The 14,815-nt window shown below is 31.6% G+C and overlaps 1 protein-coding gene across 1 annotated transcript; it reads left to right on the top strand.

The window, feature by feature from the left end:
* Window positions 1-9,405: 9,405 nt before the first annotated feature.
* LOC127898921 (uncharacterized) lies at window positions 9,406-14,337 on the top strand. The gene is made up of 4 exons (XM_052431441.1): window positions 9,406-9,837; window positions 9,948-10,136; window positions 10,617-11,586; window positions 13,906-14,337. The coding sequence occupies exons 1-3, from the start codon at window positions 9,574-9,576 to the stop codon at window positions 10,839-10,841; spliced, it is 678 nt and encodes a 225-aa protein (XP_052287401.1). The 5' UTR covers window positions 9,406-9,573; the 3' UTR covers window positions 10,842-11,586; window positions 13,906-14,337.
* Window positions 14,338-14,815: the final 478 nt, after the last annotated feature.

Raw genomic sequence — 14,815 nt, 5'->3', positions numbered from 1 at the left:
TGCTAATTGTTGATGTATTGTTATCTTTCTCTTTATTCCAAAGATCACTTGGTCGTTAAATGAAAGTAGACATAAAAGTTGCATTGAATAATGAAAGTAGACATAAAAGTTGCATCGAATAATTATGCAAGTAGAGAGTAATTTTTATATTTTGAATATTGCTGTTAATAAATCCCTTAAAAAATATATGTTAATGAAAATATATTTTTGTGTTTATTTTAGATTAAAAGTCTGAAATTTTCTATTGAAAATCAAATTTATTTGATCCTAGCTAAGAATTTGGATCATGCATTTGAAATTCTAAATATTGTTAGTTATTTTATGGTTGCATTGTGTTTTCTAATGTCATTTTTTTTTCTTTTTTATGTGTAGACACTTGAAATTTAAAATGAGCAGCAGTTGGAGTTTAGTTTGTGAAAGTTGTGCTGTAAATTGATTTAATTTTATGAAGTTATTTGGTCACAAGCTTGTGAAAAATTCTAATTGTCTTATTACATCTGTTTAAATGAATGAAAATTTTAGTATACTTAAATTTTTAGTGCATCGCAAACAATTAATAGGGCATTTATTATTTTATTTGTAAAGGAATGGCAACAAATCAAGAATACCTGCCATTCCAATCAAGACATGCCAAATTCATACCAATAAATGTTGTTGTTAAAGTGTTATATTTTCTTAGTACCAAATTAAGCTGTAAAAAACTTTTAAAAATGATTTTAGTCAAGTCAGAAAAATTGAAGAACTGATTATGTAATTGAAAACTTGACTTAATATAATTTATTTTTAAGATAAAAAAGTATACTTTCGTGTAACATATCGAAACATCAAAAGTAAGTATATACAAAATTAAGTTCAAGAAAAAGAAATCTAATCAAGTTGAAATGATAGAAAAAAAATGATGTTTTAATACAAATAAATTAGCATCAATTTTATTAATTTAAAATATTTTGTAAGTTATAACTTACGTTTGCCTTAACTTTTTAAAAAATAATTTTTTTTAGAAGCATAGCAATTGGTTGCATCCTTATATGGTATTATTGTTTAAGTTATAACAAATTAAGGAAAATCTTTTAAAAGTAAAGAGAAAGATGAAAATAAATTTATAAGGTTATTTTAATGTAAATAATTAAAATGGAGAACAGTGATTCAAAAGAATTAGAATTTTCTAATTTTTTATTTAAAATTATCATGATCTAAAACTTGAATTTAGACTTTTTTTTATTTGAAATAGAATTTTATTTTTCAAATTATAAATTTTTCATAGCAAAATGAGAAATGATAAATGAACAAACGTTTGTGTAGAGGTCAAAATGTCAAGTATGGATAATCAAATTAATTGATTAAAATAATCTCTCAAAATAATTAATAAAGATTTTTTTAATCTTTTTTTCTCTTTCAAGTACAAACAAAACATTTTTGCCAACCTTTAAAACTTTGATATAACATATTAATTTTCATGGTTCATGGAATAATCGTATAATAAATATATAATTTATTTGATCATAACAATTTGAAAAATAAAATGTTTGAGGAGTATAACAATTGCGTGCAAAGCTGTTAAAATGAATTTTGGTTGAAGTCAAAGAAATTAATTATTTGAAAATAAATAGAATGACAACAATTTTAAACGAATTGATAAAAAAATTATTTTCCCAGAAGCTTGTAAAAAATTCTTATATACAAATGGATGAAAATTTTGATTTGGTTAATTTTTTAGTGCACTGGATAACTTAATAGGGCATGATAATTTCATTTACAATTGCAATCATTCTCAATTGTTATTTATTTATTTACAGTTGAAGTTATGAAAAATTAAAGCATTTAGTTTGAGAAGTAAAGAGAAAGATGGAAATAAATGCATAATTTTTTTTAAATATAACAAAATACTATTAATTAAAATGATTAAATGATAATAAATATGTATAAAGATTAAAAGCTTAAGTATATATAAATTCAAGTTTAGAAGAACTCATGAAGTAACGAAGATTAAAAAAAAGGACTTAAATTAAGGACCCAAAACGTTGAAAATGATAAAGGGTTGCAATTAAAAATTTCAGTATTGTATAGTAAATTGATATTTGTTAAAATAATAAGGGGTTATATATAATTGGCCTTATTGATATTGTTGTTATTTTAAAAAAGTAATATTATTATTAGTTGAAAAAAGGACATGGAACATGTATCTATAGTGTTGGAATATAATGAAAATAATATGAACATAAAACCATTGTAAGGTGTAAAAGAGTAGGAATAACTTAACTTAGAAGTGAGAATAATTTACTAAAAAGTTGAAAAATTATAACGGAAAGCATGAATTTATGAAGTAAACTTGGATCATTAGCCAAAATATTAGAATACACTTAAAAGAGTAAGAATATGTAACCAAAAAATCTTGAAAATAAAGTTGAAATTGATTAAAAGAAACTAGGAATACAAAAAATAAACTTGAAACATCTAATCAAAATATTGGAATTCAATATAAAGAGTGGGAATATAGAACCAAAAAATGGTGGAAAAATGAGTGGAAAAGCAGAACTTAAAAGTTGGAATAACTTGATAAGAGTTTGATAAATTCCAATAAAAAGTAGAGATCCAAAAGTTGAACTTGAAACATTCACCTAAATGTTGGAATTTAATAAAAAAAGTAGAAATATAGTATCGTGGAAAAAAGAATTGAAGAGGTTAACACAATAGTTGGAATAACTTACAAAGAATTTGATGAATTCCAATGAGAAGTAGAGATCTTAAAAACGAACTTGAAATATTAACTCAGAATATTGGAATTTAGTATGAAAAAAAGGAGGAATATATAACCAAATCGTGGTGGTAATAATAGTTGAAGAACTTAACCCAAAAGTTGTAAGTACCTACCAATAATCTGATAAATTCCAATAGTGAATAGGGATCTGAAAAATAAACTTGAACCATCCACATAAAATATTGAAATTCAATTAAAGAGTAGGAATATAAAACCAATATATTGAGGAAAATGAGTGGAAGTGCTTAACACATAAATTGAAACAACTTGACAAGAATTTAATAAATTCTAATGAAAAGTAGAGAACTAAAAAATAAGCTTGAAACATTTACTCAAATATTGGAATTCAATAAAAAAGAGTAGGAATATAGGACCAAAATTTGGTAAGAAAATAAGTTGAAAACGTTGACCCAAAAGTTGGAACAACTTACAAAGAATTTGATAAATTTTAATGGAAAGCATGGATTTGGAAACAGAACTTTATATATTTACCCAAATGTTGGAATTTGATAAATTTTAATGGAAAGCATGGATTTGGAAACAAAACTTTATATATTTACCCAAATGTTGGAATTTGATAAATTTTAATGGAAAGCATGGATTTGGAAACAGAACTTTATATATTTACCCAAATGTTGGAATTCAATAAAAAGAACAGGAACATAGGACCAATAAATTGTGAAAAAAGAGTGGAAAAGCAAAACCCAGAAGTTGGAACGACTTAACAAGAGTTTGATAAATTCCAATAAAAAGTAGAGATCTAAAAAATAAACTTGAAACATTCACCCATATGTTGGAATTCAATAAAAAGAGTAGAAATATCAAACCAAAATTTGATGGGAATAAAAGTTGAAGAGGTTAACCCAAATGTTGGAAGAACTTACAAAACAAATTGATAAATTTTAACGGAAAGTAGAGACCTAAAAAATGAACTTGATATATTTACCTAAAATATTGGAATTCAATAAAAAGAATAGAAATTTAATACCAAAAAATGGTAGAAATAACAATTGAAGAGCTTAACCCAAAAGTTGTAAGTACTTACCAATAACTTGATAACCCTCAACAATAAATAGAGATTAAAAAATGAACTTGAAATATCTATGTAAAATATTAGAATTCAATGAAAAGAGTAGGAATATAAAACCAAAAAGTACTGGAAAAAAATAGTTAAAGAGCTTAACCTAAAACTCGGAAAGAATTACCAAAAATCTGATAAATCCAACAACAAGCAGGGATCAAAAAATAAACTCGAAATATTCACAAAAAATATTGGAATTCAGTAAAAAGAGTAGAAATATAGAATCAAAAAATAGTGGAAACAAGAGTTGAAGAGTATAACCTAAAAGTTTGAAGAACTTAACAAGAATCTGATAATGTTTAACAAGTAGTCGAGATCTAGAAAATGACATGAAATATCCAAGCAAAATGTTAGAATTCAATGAAAATAGTTAGAATATAGAACTAAAAAGTGCTGAAAATAAGAGTGGAAGAACTTAACCCAAAAATTGAAATAACTTAACAATAATTTGATAAATTTAAACGCGAAGTAGGGATCTAAAAAGCAAATTTGATACATTTACCCAAAATATTGGAATTCAATAAAAATAGTAGGAATATTGAACCAAAAGTAGTGAAAAAATAAGTTAGAACCACTTAGCAATAACTGGATAAAGTCTAATAGAATATTGAGATTAAAAAATAAACTTGAAATATCAACCTGAAAACTAGAAATTTAATGAAAGAACTGGAAATATAAAACTAATAACTGATAGAAAAATGAGTTGAAATAACTGACCAAGAATTTGATAAATTCCAACGGAAAATAGGGATCTAGAAATTGAACTTGAAATATCCAAACAAAATTTTGGAATTCAATAAAAAGAGTAGGAATATAGAACTAAAAAGTGGTAGGAACAAGAGTTGAAGAAATTAACCCAAAAGTTGAAATAATTTACCAAGAATTTAATAAATTCAAATAAGAAGTAAGGATCTAAAAACTAAACTTGATATATTTACCCAAAATATTGAAATTCAATAAAAATAGTAGCAATATAGAACAAAAAAGTGGTAGAAAAATAAATTGGAATAAGTTACCAAAAACTAGATAAAGTTTAATACATTACAGAGATATAAAAATAACTTGAAATATACACCTAAAAAGCTGGAAGTTAATGAAAAGAGTAGATGTATAGAACCAAAAACTAGTGAGAAAACGAGTTGAAACAACGTACCAAAATTTAGATAAATAACCACGAAAAATAGGAATTTGAAAAGTAAACTTGAAATATGTATTATAAATATTGGAATGTGACAAAATAAGTAGGAATGTAACTATTTTGTGACATGTTTATATTTTTTTATATTTTTTGTACTATTTTTAAATTTAAAATTATTACAATCTTTTTTCTCATTTAATTACAATTTTATCCTTTTTTTTTAATTTTTCATAATTTTTTCACATTAAAAATAAATAAAAATATAATTTTTATTATATCATCCGATTAAAAACCGGTTGTACCGGTTGCATGCATGTATGAGATACAGCGCTGCATGGTAGGTTGACTCAATGAATGGAATTAGATTCCTCACTACCAAAAAGCAAAAAGCAAAAAGATTATCGTGCTACCAAAATAAGTTTTTTTCATTAAAAAAATAAAATAAAATAAAAAGAAAACTGAAACAATTTATCACGCACTACGCACGTGCAACCTCCCCAAATCCGCTCCTCTATATATAGCCCTAAATCGACAGTAATCCTCGAACAACGAGAACTTTCAATCATTGTGTGTTAGGGTTGGATCTGTCTCTGTGTTTCCCTCCCAATTGCTTAGCTTCTTCGAGTTCTCGTCGAAACCCTAATCACAGTTCCCAGCCATGTCGTCCAAGCAAGGTAAAATAAACCCTTTTGATTTGTTTGGATTCCATTTATTTGATTCATTTGTTAAATTTACTAGAATTTATCTTTTTTTAGTAATTCGTTTTGAATTTTTGATTTTGGGTATTCTTCAGGTGGAAAGGCCAAGCCTTTGAAGCAACCCAAAGCTGACAAGAAGGAGTATGACGAGGTAATTGACCATCAATTTCTATTTCTTTATCAATTGTTGGTAAATTATTTGTAAAGTTATTTACCTAACAATTTGTTTTTGTTCAATTGTGATGCGTACACTTTTTGCTTTCCCAGAAAAAGATTAATTAATACCAAATTGTTGTGTGATTCTGGTGTGGGTTTTGCTTTCATAAAGTAGTTCTTGCCGAAGTAAATTAATTTTGCCCCATTGATGTTAGATTTTAGCACTTACCTGTAACTTGGGCAAGAATTAGGTTATGTTCACTTGATACCTGAGAAGTACTCTGAAGAATCTGTATTTATCTCCGGGTTTGGTTTTGCTTGTAGTGGAATCTCAGATTATTGTTCAAATATCTACTAAGATAAGTGCTTGTGTTGGTTCTTTTTCTTTTTACTTTTTCATTATATGTATTTCTGATACTTATAGAAAAATAAAGATGCGTATTGGTTCTTGTGTAGCATATAGAGGTGTTAACTTGATTGTTGTCGAGCGGTTGATAATTTATGATGGTTTTGTTGTTACACGTTAAACTCTTTCTACATTGCATACTGTGCTGATTATGTTTCAAGCATTGTTCTGTAAAATGGGGGTTGTTGTTGAAGGGATTCTTCAGTTTGCTCATTGCATGACATTAATTATTCTGACTGAAATGTGCTTGATAATTTATGATGGTTTTGTTGTTACATGTTAAACTCTTTCTACATTGCATGCTGTGCTGATTATGTTTCAAGCATTGTTCTGTAAAATGGGGGTTGTTGTTGAAGGGATTCTTCAGTTTGCTCATTGCATGACATTAATTATTCTGACTGAAATGTGCTTGTTTTCTTGCAGCAAGATTTGGCCAACATCCAGAAAAAGAAGGAAGAGGAGAAGGTAAGATATTGGCTTTTTGAGACTTTAATGTTTTTCCTTAATTTGCAATGACAAAAGATTCACTTTATTTGTTTTGTTCTGGTGTTGAATAGGCCCTGAAGGAGCTCAGAGCCAAGGCGCAACAGAAAGGATCATTTGGAGGTTCAGGGCTCAAGAAGAGCGGGAAGAAATGAGATTTTTGAATCCCAAATCAGAATTCAAACTATGAAATCTTGTACCGTGGTTATGAATTTCATTGTTATGGGTGGACTTTGTTTAGTGTGATTATCTATGACATCAATTGGTCAATGATGGTATATGTCATGTTAAGTATGGTTCTAAACTTTTGTTTAGTGTCTGTCTCCATGTAAACCTCAAATAAATTTGGGTTGCATGTTGTGTTTTACTGTGCCGCAAAATTATTTGCTTGCTTAATGCTTAATACGGTTTCAAATACGTATTTGATTCCAGGTAGTCAGGAGACTAGTCTACTGCTGGTCCTACTTGTTTTCGAATCAAGTCACTTAACTAGATGTATTTGGCTGTAATGTTTTAGAAATAGGCTATATACTTGTCAAGTACTCCTCCTTTCATCTTTCTCAATCTATTTCCTATGGTACTGTCTCTTATTGGAAATTTTGAACTTAATCATTACAGGTTAGCTGCCTGAAAGCTTTTTTAGGCATAAAGATTTAAGGTTTATGTCAATACAAGTACCTTGTCCAGTACTTGTGTTACATTGAATTGGACTAGTTTTTTGTTGGCCATTGTAGCACAGCCTAACCTGTTAATGCATTTTAACTTTTTAGCTTGTTACTATTACAGATTCTTTTCACTGGTCATTACTCTATGTTATAGATTGATGAAAGTTCATTTAACGGCACGTGATGTGCTCCTCTTAATCAAACTTTAAAACATGATTTTCCCCATGTAGTACTTATTCCTTCTTCCTTGTCAAATCGAAAATCCACAATGCATGAGCGGTGCTTTCGGTACTCCTAAAGTACCACATGTTCCGGTCGAGCCACAGTAGGCAGTCCCAAATAAGGCTTCGATTATGTGGATAGAGGAAGGCAAATCTGTTTATAGAATTGACCCAGGTTGGTGAGGCAATGAACTGAAGGGCTTACGGAGCCCAAATGGTACGGTACAAGATTATATCAATTGTGCACTCTATGATCCTTTGCCACTCCCATTAAAAACTCACACCTTCTGTTAAGGTTAAAGCAGTCTTTGCATTTTTTTTTTTTAAAAGTCGACAGTTAAGGGGGTTGGATTGGATCGGTCGGGTTCAGTCAATCAGTCAACAGGCACTCAGGTGCGAATCAACCATAACAAAAATCCTGTGTCCCCCTGTTCCGTATCCTTACCCCAATCGAATTACGGTATCTATTTATTTAAGATAAAAATAAAACCGTCTCTAGTGTAAGGGACAATTTACTCTGTGCATGAGACATATTGGTCATCTTATTTATAGTTAAGCTCAGAATTCATTTTCTAGAATTATCACTCTCAAATCTTTTGCTTTTTGTTTTTTTTTTTAACAGTCTCTTGGAATTTGCTTTTGCTTGCCTGTAGTTATTATTACTAGTAAATTTATATGCCTGAGCATTAGTGATTTTGGTGGGGAACATTAGAGCTAAAGCATAAATAAAAAGAAATTGGCCTTCCAAAAAAAAAAGAAATTGGGAAATCATGTACGGAAATCTACTTTTTAGTGTCCAGGACAGGATTCTTTGGACCTTGATTATGATTTTTGCTTTCGTTGAGATTGTAACAATAAGCACAGACTTGTATTTTACATTCTGTTCTTTAAATACACACACACAAATACATACATACACACACACACACACACACACACACACACACACACACACACACACACACACACACACACACACACACACACACACACACATAGTTATGAATATGACTGTTGTTATTACAGAGTTGAATGGACATCATGGATGAGACCGTGGATCAAATCTCCGATCTCCCTCCTTCAATCATTCATCATATTATGACCTACCTCTCTGCAAAAGAGGTTACTAGAACTAGTATCTTGTCTACAAGTTGGAATCAGTTTCAGAATTCATTCCCCATCTTAGATTTTGATCTAATGAACTTCATTGTCAGGATAGAAATTGTGAATATTAAATTGTTGAGGGGACCAAGAAAGGGAGAAATTTCGCGAAAGTCTAGAGAAATTCATAATGTTTGTGGACACTTTCCTGCATCAGTTCTCCAACCTTAAGGTTTGTATGCAGAAATTGAGAATATATGTATGTCCTCTGGATGTTGAAGGATCATCTCCACTCTTTGATAAATGGATAGAATTAGCCACAGAGAATGGGCTTGAAGTGCTAGATTTTATGGTCATAGCTGATGAAAATACCTACTACGCTTTGCCTCAAACAATCTTTTCAGCTAAATTATTGACTTCTTTAAAGCTAGTTGGTTGTAAGCTGGAGCTGCCGTCTTTTACCGTAAGCTTTCTCAAAGCGATTACTCTACAAAATGTCTATATAAATGATCAGATGGTCCAAAGCCTTATCTGTGGGTGCCCTTTACTTGAAGATTTATTCTTTGGCTCCTGTTTTGGTTTGAAGTTTTTGTGTATCTCCGGTGCTTACAAACTCAAGATTTTGATGATGAAAGCATTGTCATATGAAAGTGTTGAAATTCTTGCTCCAAGTCTTCAAGAATTAACCCTAAGTTTTTTTTCCGTATAGTGCTCCACCTTTACTTAATGTGGTTGAGTGTGCACATTTGAAAAAGCTACTATTGTCTGAATTCCCTCTTAATGACCGAGAGCTTCATCATCTTATTTCAAAATGTCCCTTGCTTGAAGATCTGTCCATAAGCCATTGTCATTCCCTTGGAAGGATTATGATTTCAAGTAATAAACTTGAGCACTTACTAATTAGCTCTTGCTATGGTTTGAACGCACTTGATGTTGATGCTCCCCGTTTACTTTCGTTTATTTTCGACCTTAATCCAATTCCCATTATATCAACAAATGCTCTCTGTCCATGGAATGTAACCTTAGATTGTGACAGCAATCTTGACTGTGATTGGTTCCTTAGCTTAAAGGAATTTCTTGGAGCATCCAGTCAAATTGAAAGGCTATGTATAGATTTCAGTTCAGTCGAGGTATATTTAAATGTTCTTTATGATTGATTACAATATGTCGTTATGCTTTCTAACTTTTGCTTGTGATTCCTAATTGTGTTCTCCCTTTATTGGTTTCTTGTGATTTATAGGTCGTATTTAATTTAGACGAACTCAGAAGATGCTACCCTTCACTTCCTCTACAAGTTGAGACTATGGACCTATGTGTAAGTGTGGAGCCATCAAAGTATGAAATTTTGTTGGATGGCATTTTTTGTATTTGTAATCCCAGGAATTTGATTTTCTTTTGCGTGCTCGAGTGCGAACGCGGATTTGTTACGGTACGTTAATTTTTAGCGGTAGTTGTCTCATACCAACCATATCATTGTTGATTAAATAACTTAACTATAATGAGGAGGGAAGCGAAGGAAATGAAAAACGTCAGTTAAGGAGAGGAAGGACAGAATAGCAGTGTATATTCAAAAATTTTCCATTATTGGTTTGTGCAAAAGGGTTAAATTTGATTGAGATTAATTCTGAAAGGAGTATTTACAACATCTAAAGATAATTTACAAGCTCTTAGGTTAAGAGAAGTTTTAAACTTCTGCCATACAAGTAAACAAACAAACCATCAAAAGATCTTTTCAATTTTGCTCTTTGAGGAGAGGTGCCTGCACTATTGTTTCTGCATCAGGGATTGTAGTTATTAGGTTTGTCATTGCTATTAAGTCAATGAGACTGTGTGTAATTTTGTTGGTCATTTATAGAGGTCGATCATATTTAATGTTAACAAAATTCTTTGACGTTTGCTTGAATTGCAGTGGCTTTTTGACCGTCTCCAGAATAGAAATACAAACTGTTGCAATGACCTTCATATCAAATGTTGGCGGCATTATTTAAAGGATGTAAAGGTTGAGCAGTTTGAGCCCATTCGAGGTTGTGAGATTAATGTAGATGAATTGATGGATCGGGGGTTTATGATTCCCAAAGGAGAATTATGGTTGCGTCTTGATTGGTGCTTTCCTGTACTTGGTGAGAAGTTGTGACCAGGATAGCTAGCTATTCCTACTGTTTTTGTCATGTACAATGCGCAAGAGTTTCTTTGGAACATATGGAGACCCTAACTCTCAAATTTCTAACTGAATTGCCAGACTCAATTTCTAGAGTCTTACTACATATATATCTACCAGTCATGTACATGAAATCACATTAATAGCATCACTCATTTAGCTGGTTCATTTTCCATGTACTGAATATATGTAGATTTGAGTATAGTTTAACATTATCTGGTTTGATAGGAAGCAGGACATTTGTGAGAAGCTGTGCACGTCTTATATACAATTTGCAAGGAGCATGGATGTAAAAAGGCTGAAAGTGTTTTGAAATTTAATTTTAGGTCATGATTTTAAATTTACAACTGAATTAGTTTCCCTATAGTAGTTTCTTGTGTAATTCCGGTTGTAACAATTTTTTAAGGATAAAATAGTCTTTTAATATCTTCTAATTAAAACCAACAGTTAAGTGGGCCGGTCAACCCAGTCAAAGGGCTTGTCTAACTAATTTTAAACAAGAGTGGCCGAACTGACAAATTGGAAACACTACAGGGACTCAGGTGTAAATTACCCATATCACACCTTTCCTCTCTCGTCTCTACACGAAGAGTTGCATTTTGTTCTGCTCAACTGTACATATTTATTTAATATAAAATAAAATCCTTAAACCCTCTCTGTTGAAAGCGTTATTGCTGGGTATGAGCATTTGAGCTCAAGATATTTGTCATCTTTGTTACTGGTAAGGCTGGCAGGCTCTGTAATTATTTTGTACAACTATCACTCTCCCATCTTTTGTTTCCTGGAAAAATTTTCAGCGCTGTCTCTTTGAATTTGCTTTTGCTTTTGCTGCAATGATTACTCGTGAATTGGGAAACTTTGTATGGTAGTTTTCTTTGCATTGTCCTGGATTTTTGGTTCTTGATATTGATTCTTGTTATCATTTGAATACTTACTCCATTATGTTCTTTCAATTTGATGCAAATAGATATATATATATATATATATATAGAGAGAGAGAGAGAGAGAGAGAGAAATGTGCATTTTGTTAGTATAGAGTTGAACATCATCAATGAGACAGTGCGTATGGATCAAACCTTGGAGCTGCCTACTTTTATCATTCATCAAATAATGTCCTACCTCTCTGCTAAAGAGGTTGCTCGCACTAGGATTTTGTCTAAGAGATGGAATCAACTAAATGCTCATTCCCTGTCTTTGATTTTGATCAATTGACTTCCTTGTCGCGCCACGATTTTTTACTCCTCAAGTTCTTAAAAAGATAAGGGATAATAAAAAATTTCGTGAAGGTCTAGAGAAAATCATAAAATTTGCGGAAGCTACCATGCACCGGTTCTCCAAGCTTAAGTTTTGTATGCAGAAATTGAGAATATCTGTAAGTCTCTTGGGTGATGAAGAATCGACTCCACTCTTTGATGAATCGATAGAATTAGCTGTAGAGAATGGGGTAAAAAGTACAGTTTGCCTGAAACAATCTTTCTGCTACATTATTAACTTCTTTAAGGCAGTTTGGTTGTAAGTTGTGGCAGCCCTCTTATGCCATAAGTTTCCGTTCTCTAAAACAAATCACTTTACATAAGGTCTTTATAAATGATCAGGTGGTCCAAAGCCTTATCTGTGGATGCCCTTTACTTGATGATTTAATCTTTCGCTCTTGTTTTGGTTTGAAGTTTTTGTCCATTTCTGATGCTCACAAACTGAAGATTTTGACACTGGAAGAGTTGTCAAGTGAAATTCAAAGTATTGAAATTGTTGTTCCAAGTCTTCAGAAGTTAGCTCTTGGAATTTTTACATTTGGTGCGCCACCTGTACTTAACGTTGCTGAGTGTCCACATTTGAAAAAGCTAATCTTGCTTGTATTCCCTCTTAATGACCGAGAGTTCCATCATCTTATTTCAAAATTTCCCTTGCTTGAAGATCTGTCCATAGACCATTGTTATACCCTTGGAAGGATTATGATTTCTAGTAATAAGCTTAAGCACTTGCTAATTTGTGTCAGCGTGTGTTCGTCTGCGTGTGTTTGAACACAGTTGCTGTTGATGCTCCCTGTTTGCTTTCCTTTAATTTCAAGCATAATACATGCCCTATTATATCAACAAATGCTCCATGTCCATGGAATGTATCCTTCCGTTGTGATGGTGTTCTTTACACCTTTTGGTTCCTTCGCTTAAGGAAATTTCTTAGAGCATCAAATCAAATTGAAATGCTAGATATGTATTTCATGAGTTGGGTCGAGGTATGTTCATATGCTCCATATAAGTGATTAGAATATTTCATTTAAGCTCTTTCACATTTACGTACCATTCTTAATTGTTTATTTCTGTTTATTTGTTTCTTGTGATTTTTTAGATCTTATTTAATTTTGATGAACTCAGAAGAAGTTACCCTTCACTCCCTCTGCAAATTAAAACAATGGACCTACATATCGGTCTGGAGCCATCAAAGCATGAAATTTTGTGGGATGCCATTTTTTGTATTTGTTGTCCCAAGAATTTGTCTTTCTTCTACATGGACGAGCTCAAATGCCAATTTATTATGGTGCATTAATGTTTCAGCAATAGTTGTCTCATATTAAGCATATCATTGTTGATTAAATAACTTACCTATATATGCAGAGGGAAGGGAAGGAAATGAAAAATTAAGTTCTCATGTAGAAGTTAAGGGAAGGAAAGATTAGTGTTGTAAATCATAAACTTTTTGTTATTGGTTTGCCAGAATCTCTTACAAAGGGGTTGGGTTTCAATGAGATTAGTTCTGAAAAGAGTACTTACAATATCTAAGGATAATATTTGAGCTCTCAGGTTGAAAGAAGTTCTAAACTCTGCTGTACAAATGAACAACTAAATCATCGAAAGATGAATGCTCCCCTTCCAACTTTGTTCTTTGAGGAGGGATGCCTGCATTTTTGTTTCTGGATCAGGGACTGTAGTTATAAGGCCTATAATTGCTATTATGTGAATAAGACTATGTTGAAATTTTGTTTGTCGTTTTTAGAGGTCCTAATCATATTTTATGTTAGCAGAGTTATTTGTTGTTTGCGCAGATTGCAGTGGCTTCATGGCCACCTTCAAAATAGAAATACAAACTGTTGCAATGATCTTCATATCAAATGTTGGCGGCATTATCTAAAGGATATAAAGGTTGAGCACTTCAAGCCCTTTCGAGGTTGTGAGGATAATGTAGCTGAATTGATGGATCGATGGCTTTTGATTCCTGAAGGAGAATTATGGTTGCATCTTGATTGGTGCTTTTCTGAGCTTAATGAGAAGTTGTGACCGGAGTAGCTATTATTCCTATTCATTCCACCAACTTATTTGATTTCTGTCTTGTAAAATGCAAGTGTTTTTTTGGAACATTTGGAGACTTGGCAGCTGGTCAAATATGTAGCTAATTGGTTTGCTAGACTCAGTTTCTGACGTTTACTATATTTACATACTATCCATTTTGCTGAAATCACATTACTTAGTTTTCCTTCTACGGTTGTACATATGTAGAGTTGGGTATGGTTCATATTATCTGGATTGATAGAAAGCAGGACATTTGTGAGAATCTGCAGTGCATGTGTTGCATACAATTTGCAAGGAGCATGGCTGAAACAAGGCTGAGAGTGTATTGAACTTACCAGATACTTTACCAGATAGTTTCCTATGGGATCCAGCTTACCCCAATCATTAATTGGTGAGCTTAGATTATGTGATGCCAATGAAATCCTAGGATTTGAGCCAACCGAAAAAAGTCTCGACTAAAACCACTCGTTCAGGCCCCTGCAGTTGTGTTGCTTCAACAATTTTAGTGACGTCTACTTATAAGCACTCTTCTTATATATATATATAGAGAGAGAGAGAGAGGGAAACCTTCAGTTATATTTTACTTGAATGTCACTTGAGTCGAAATTTTAATGCATTAGCATGGCTAACATGGATATAATAGAAGCTGCCAAAAATTCACAATTC

Source organism: Citrus sinensis, chromosome 7 (genome assembly GCF_022201045.2).
Source record: "Citrus sinensis cultivar Valencia sweet orange chromosome 7, DVS_A1.0, whole genome shotgun sequence".
Classification (NCBI taxonomy): Eukaryota; Viridiplantae; Streptophyta; class Magnoliopsida; order Sapindales; family Rutaceae; genus Citrus; species Citrus sinensis.
This window is presented reverse-complemented; position numbering and strand designations above follow the sequence as displayed.

Coding starts and splice junctions, on each gene's coding strand:
- LOC127898921 (XM_052431441.1), top strand. CDS start 9,574: ATGATTTCAAGTAATAAACTTGAGCACTTACTAATTAGCTCTTGCTAT. Junction 9,838..9,947: donor TAGATTTCAGTTCAGTCGAG/GTATATTTAAAT, acceptor TGTGATTTATAG/GTCGTATTTAATTTAGACGA. Junction 10,137..10,616: donor GCGAACGCGGATTTGTTACG/GTACGTTAATTT, acceptor CTTGAATTGCAG/TGGCTTTTTGACCGTCTCCA.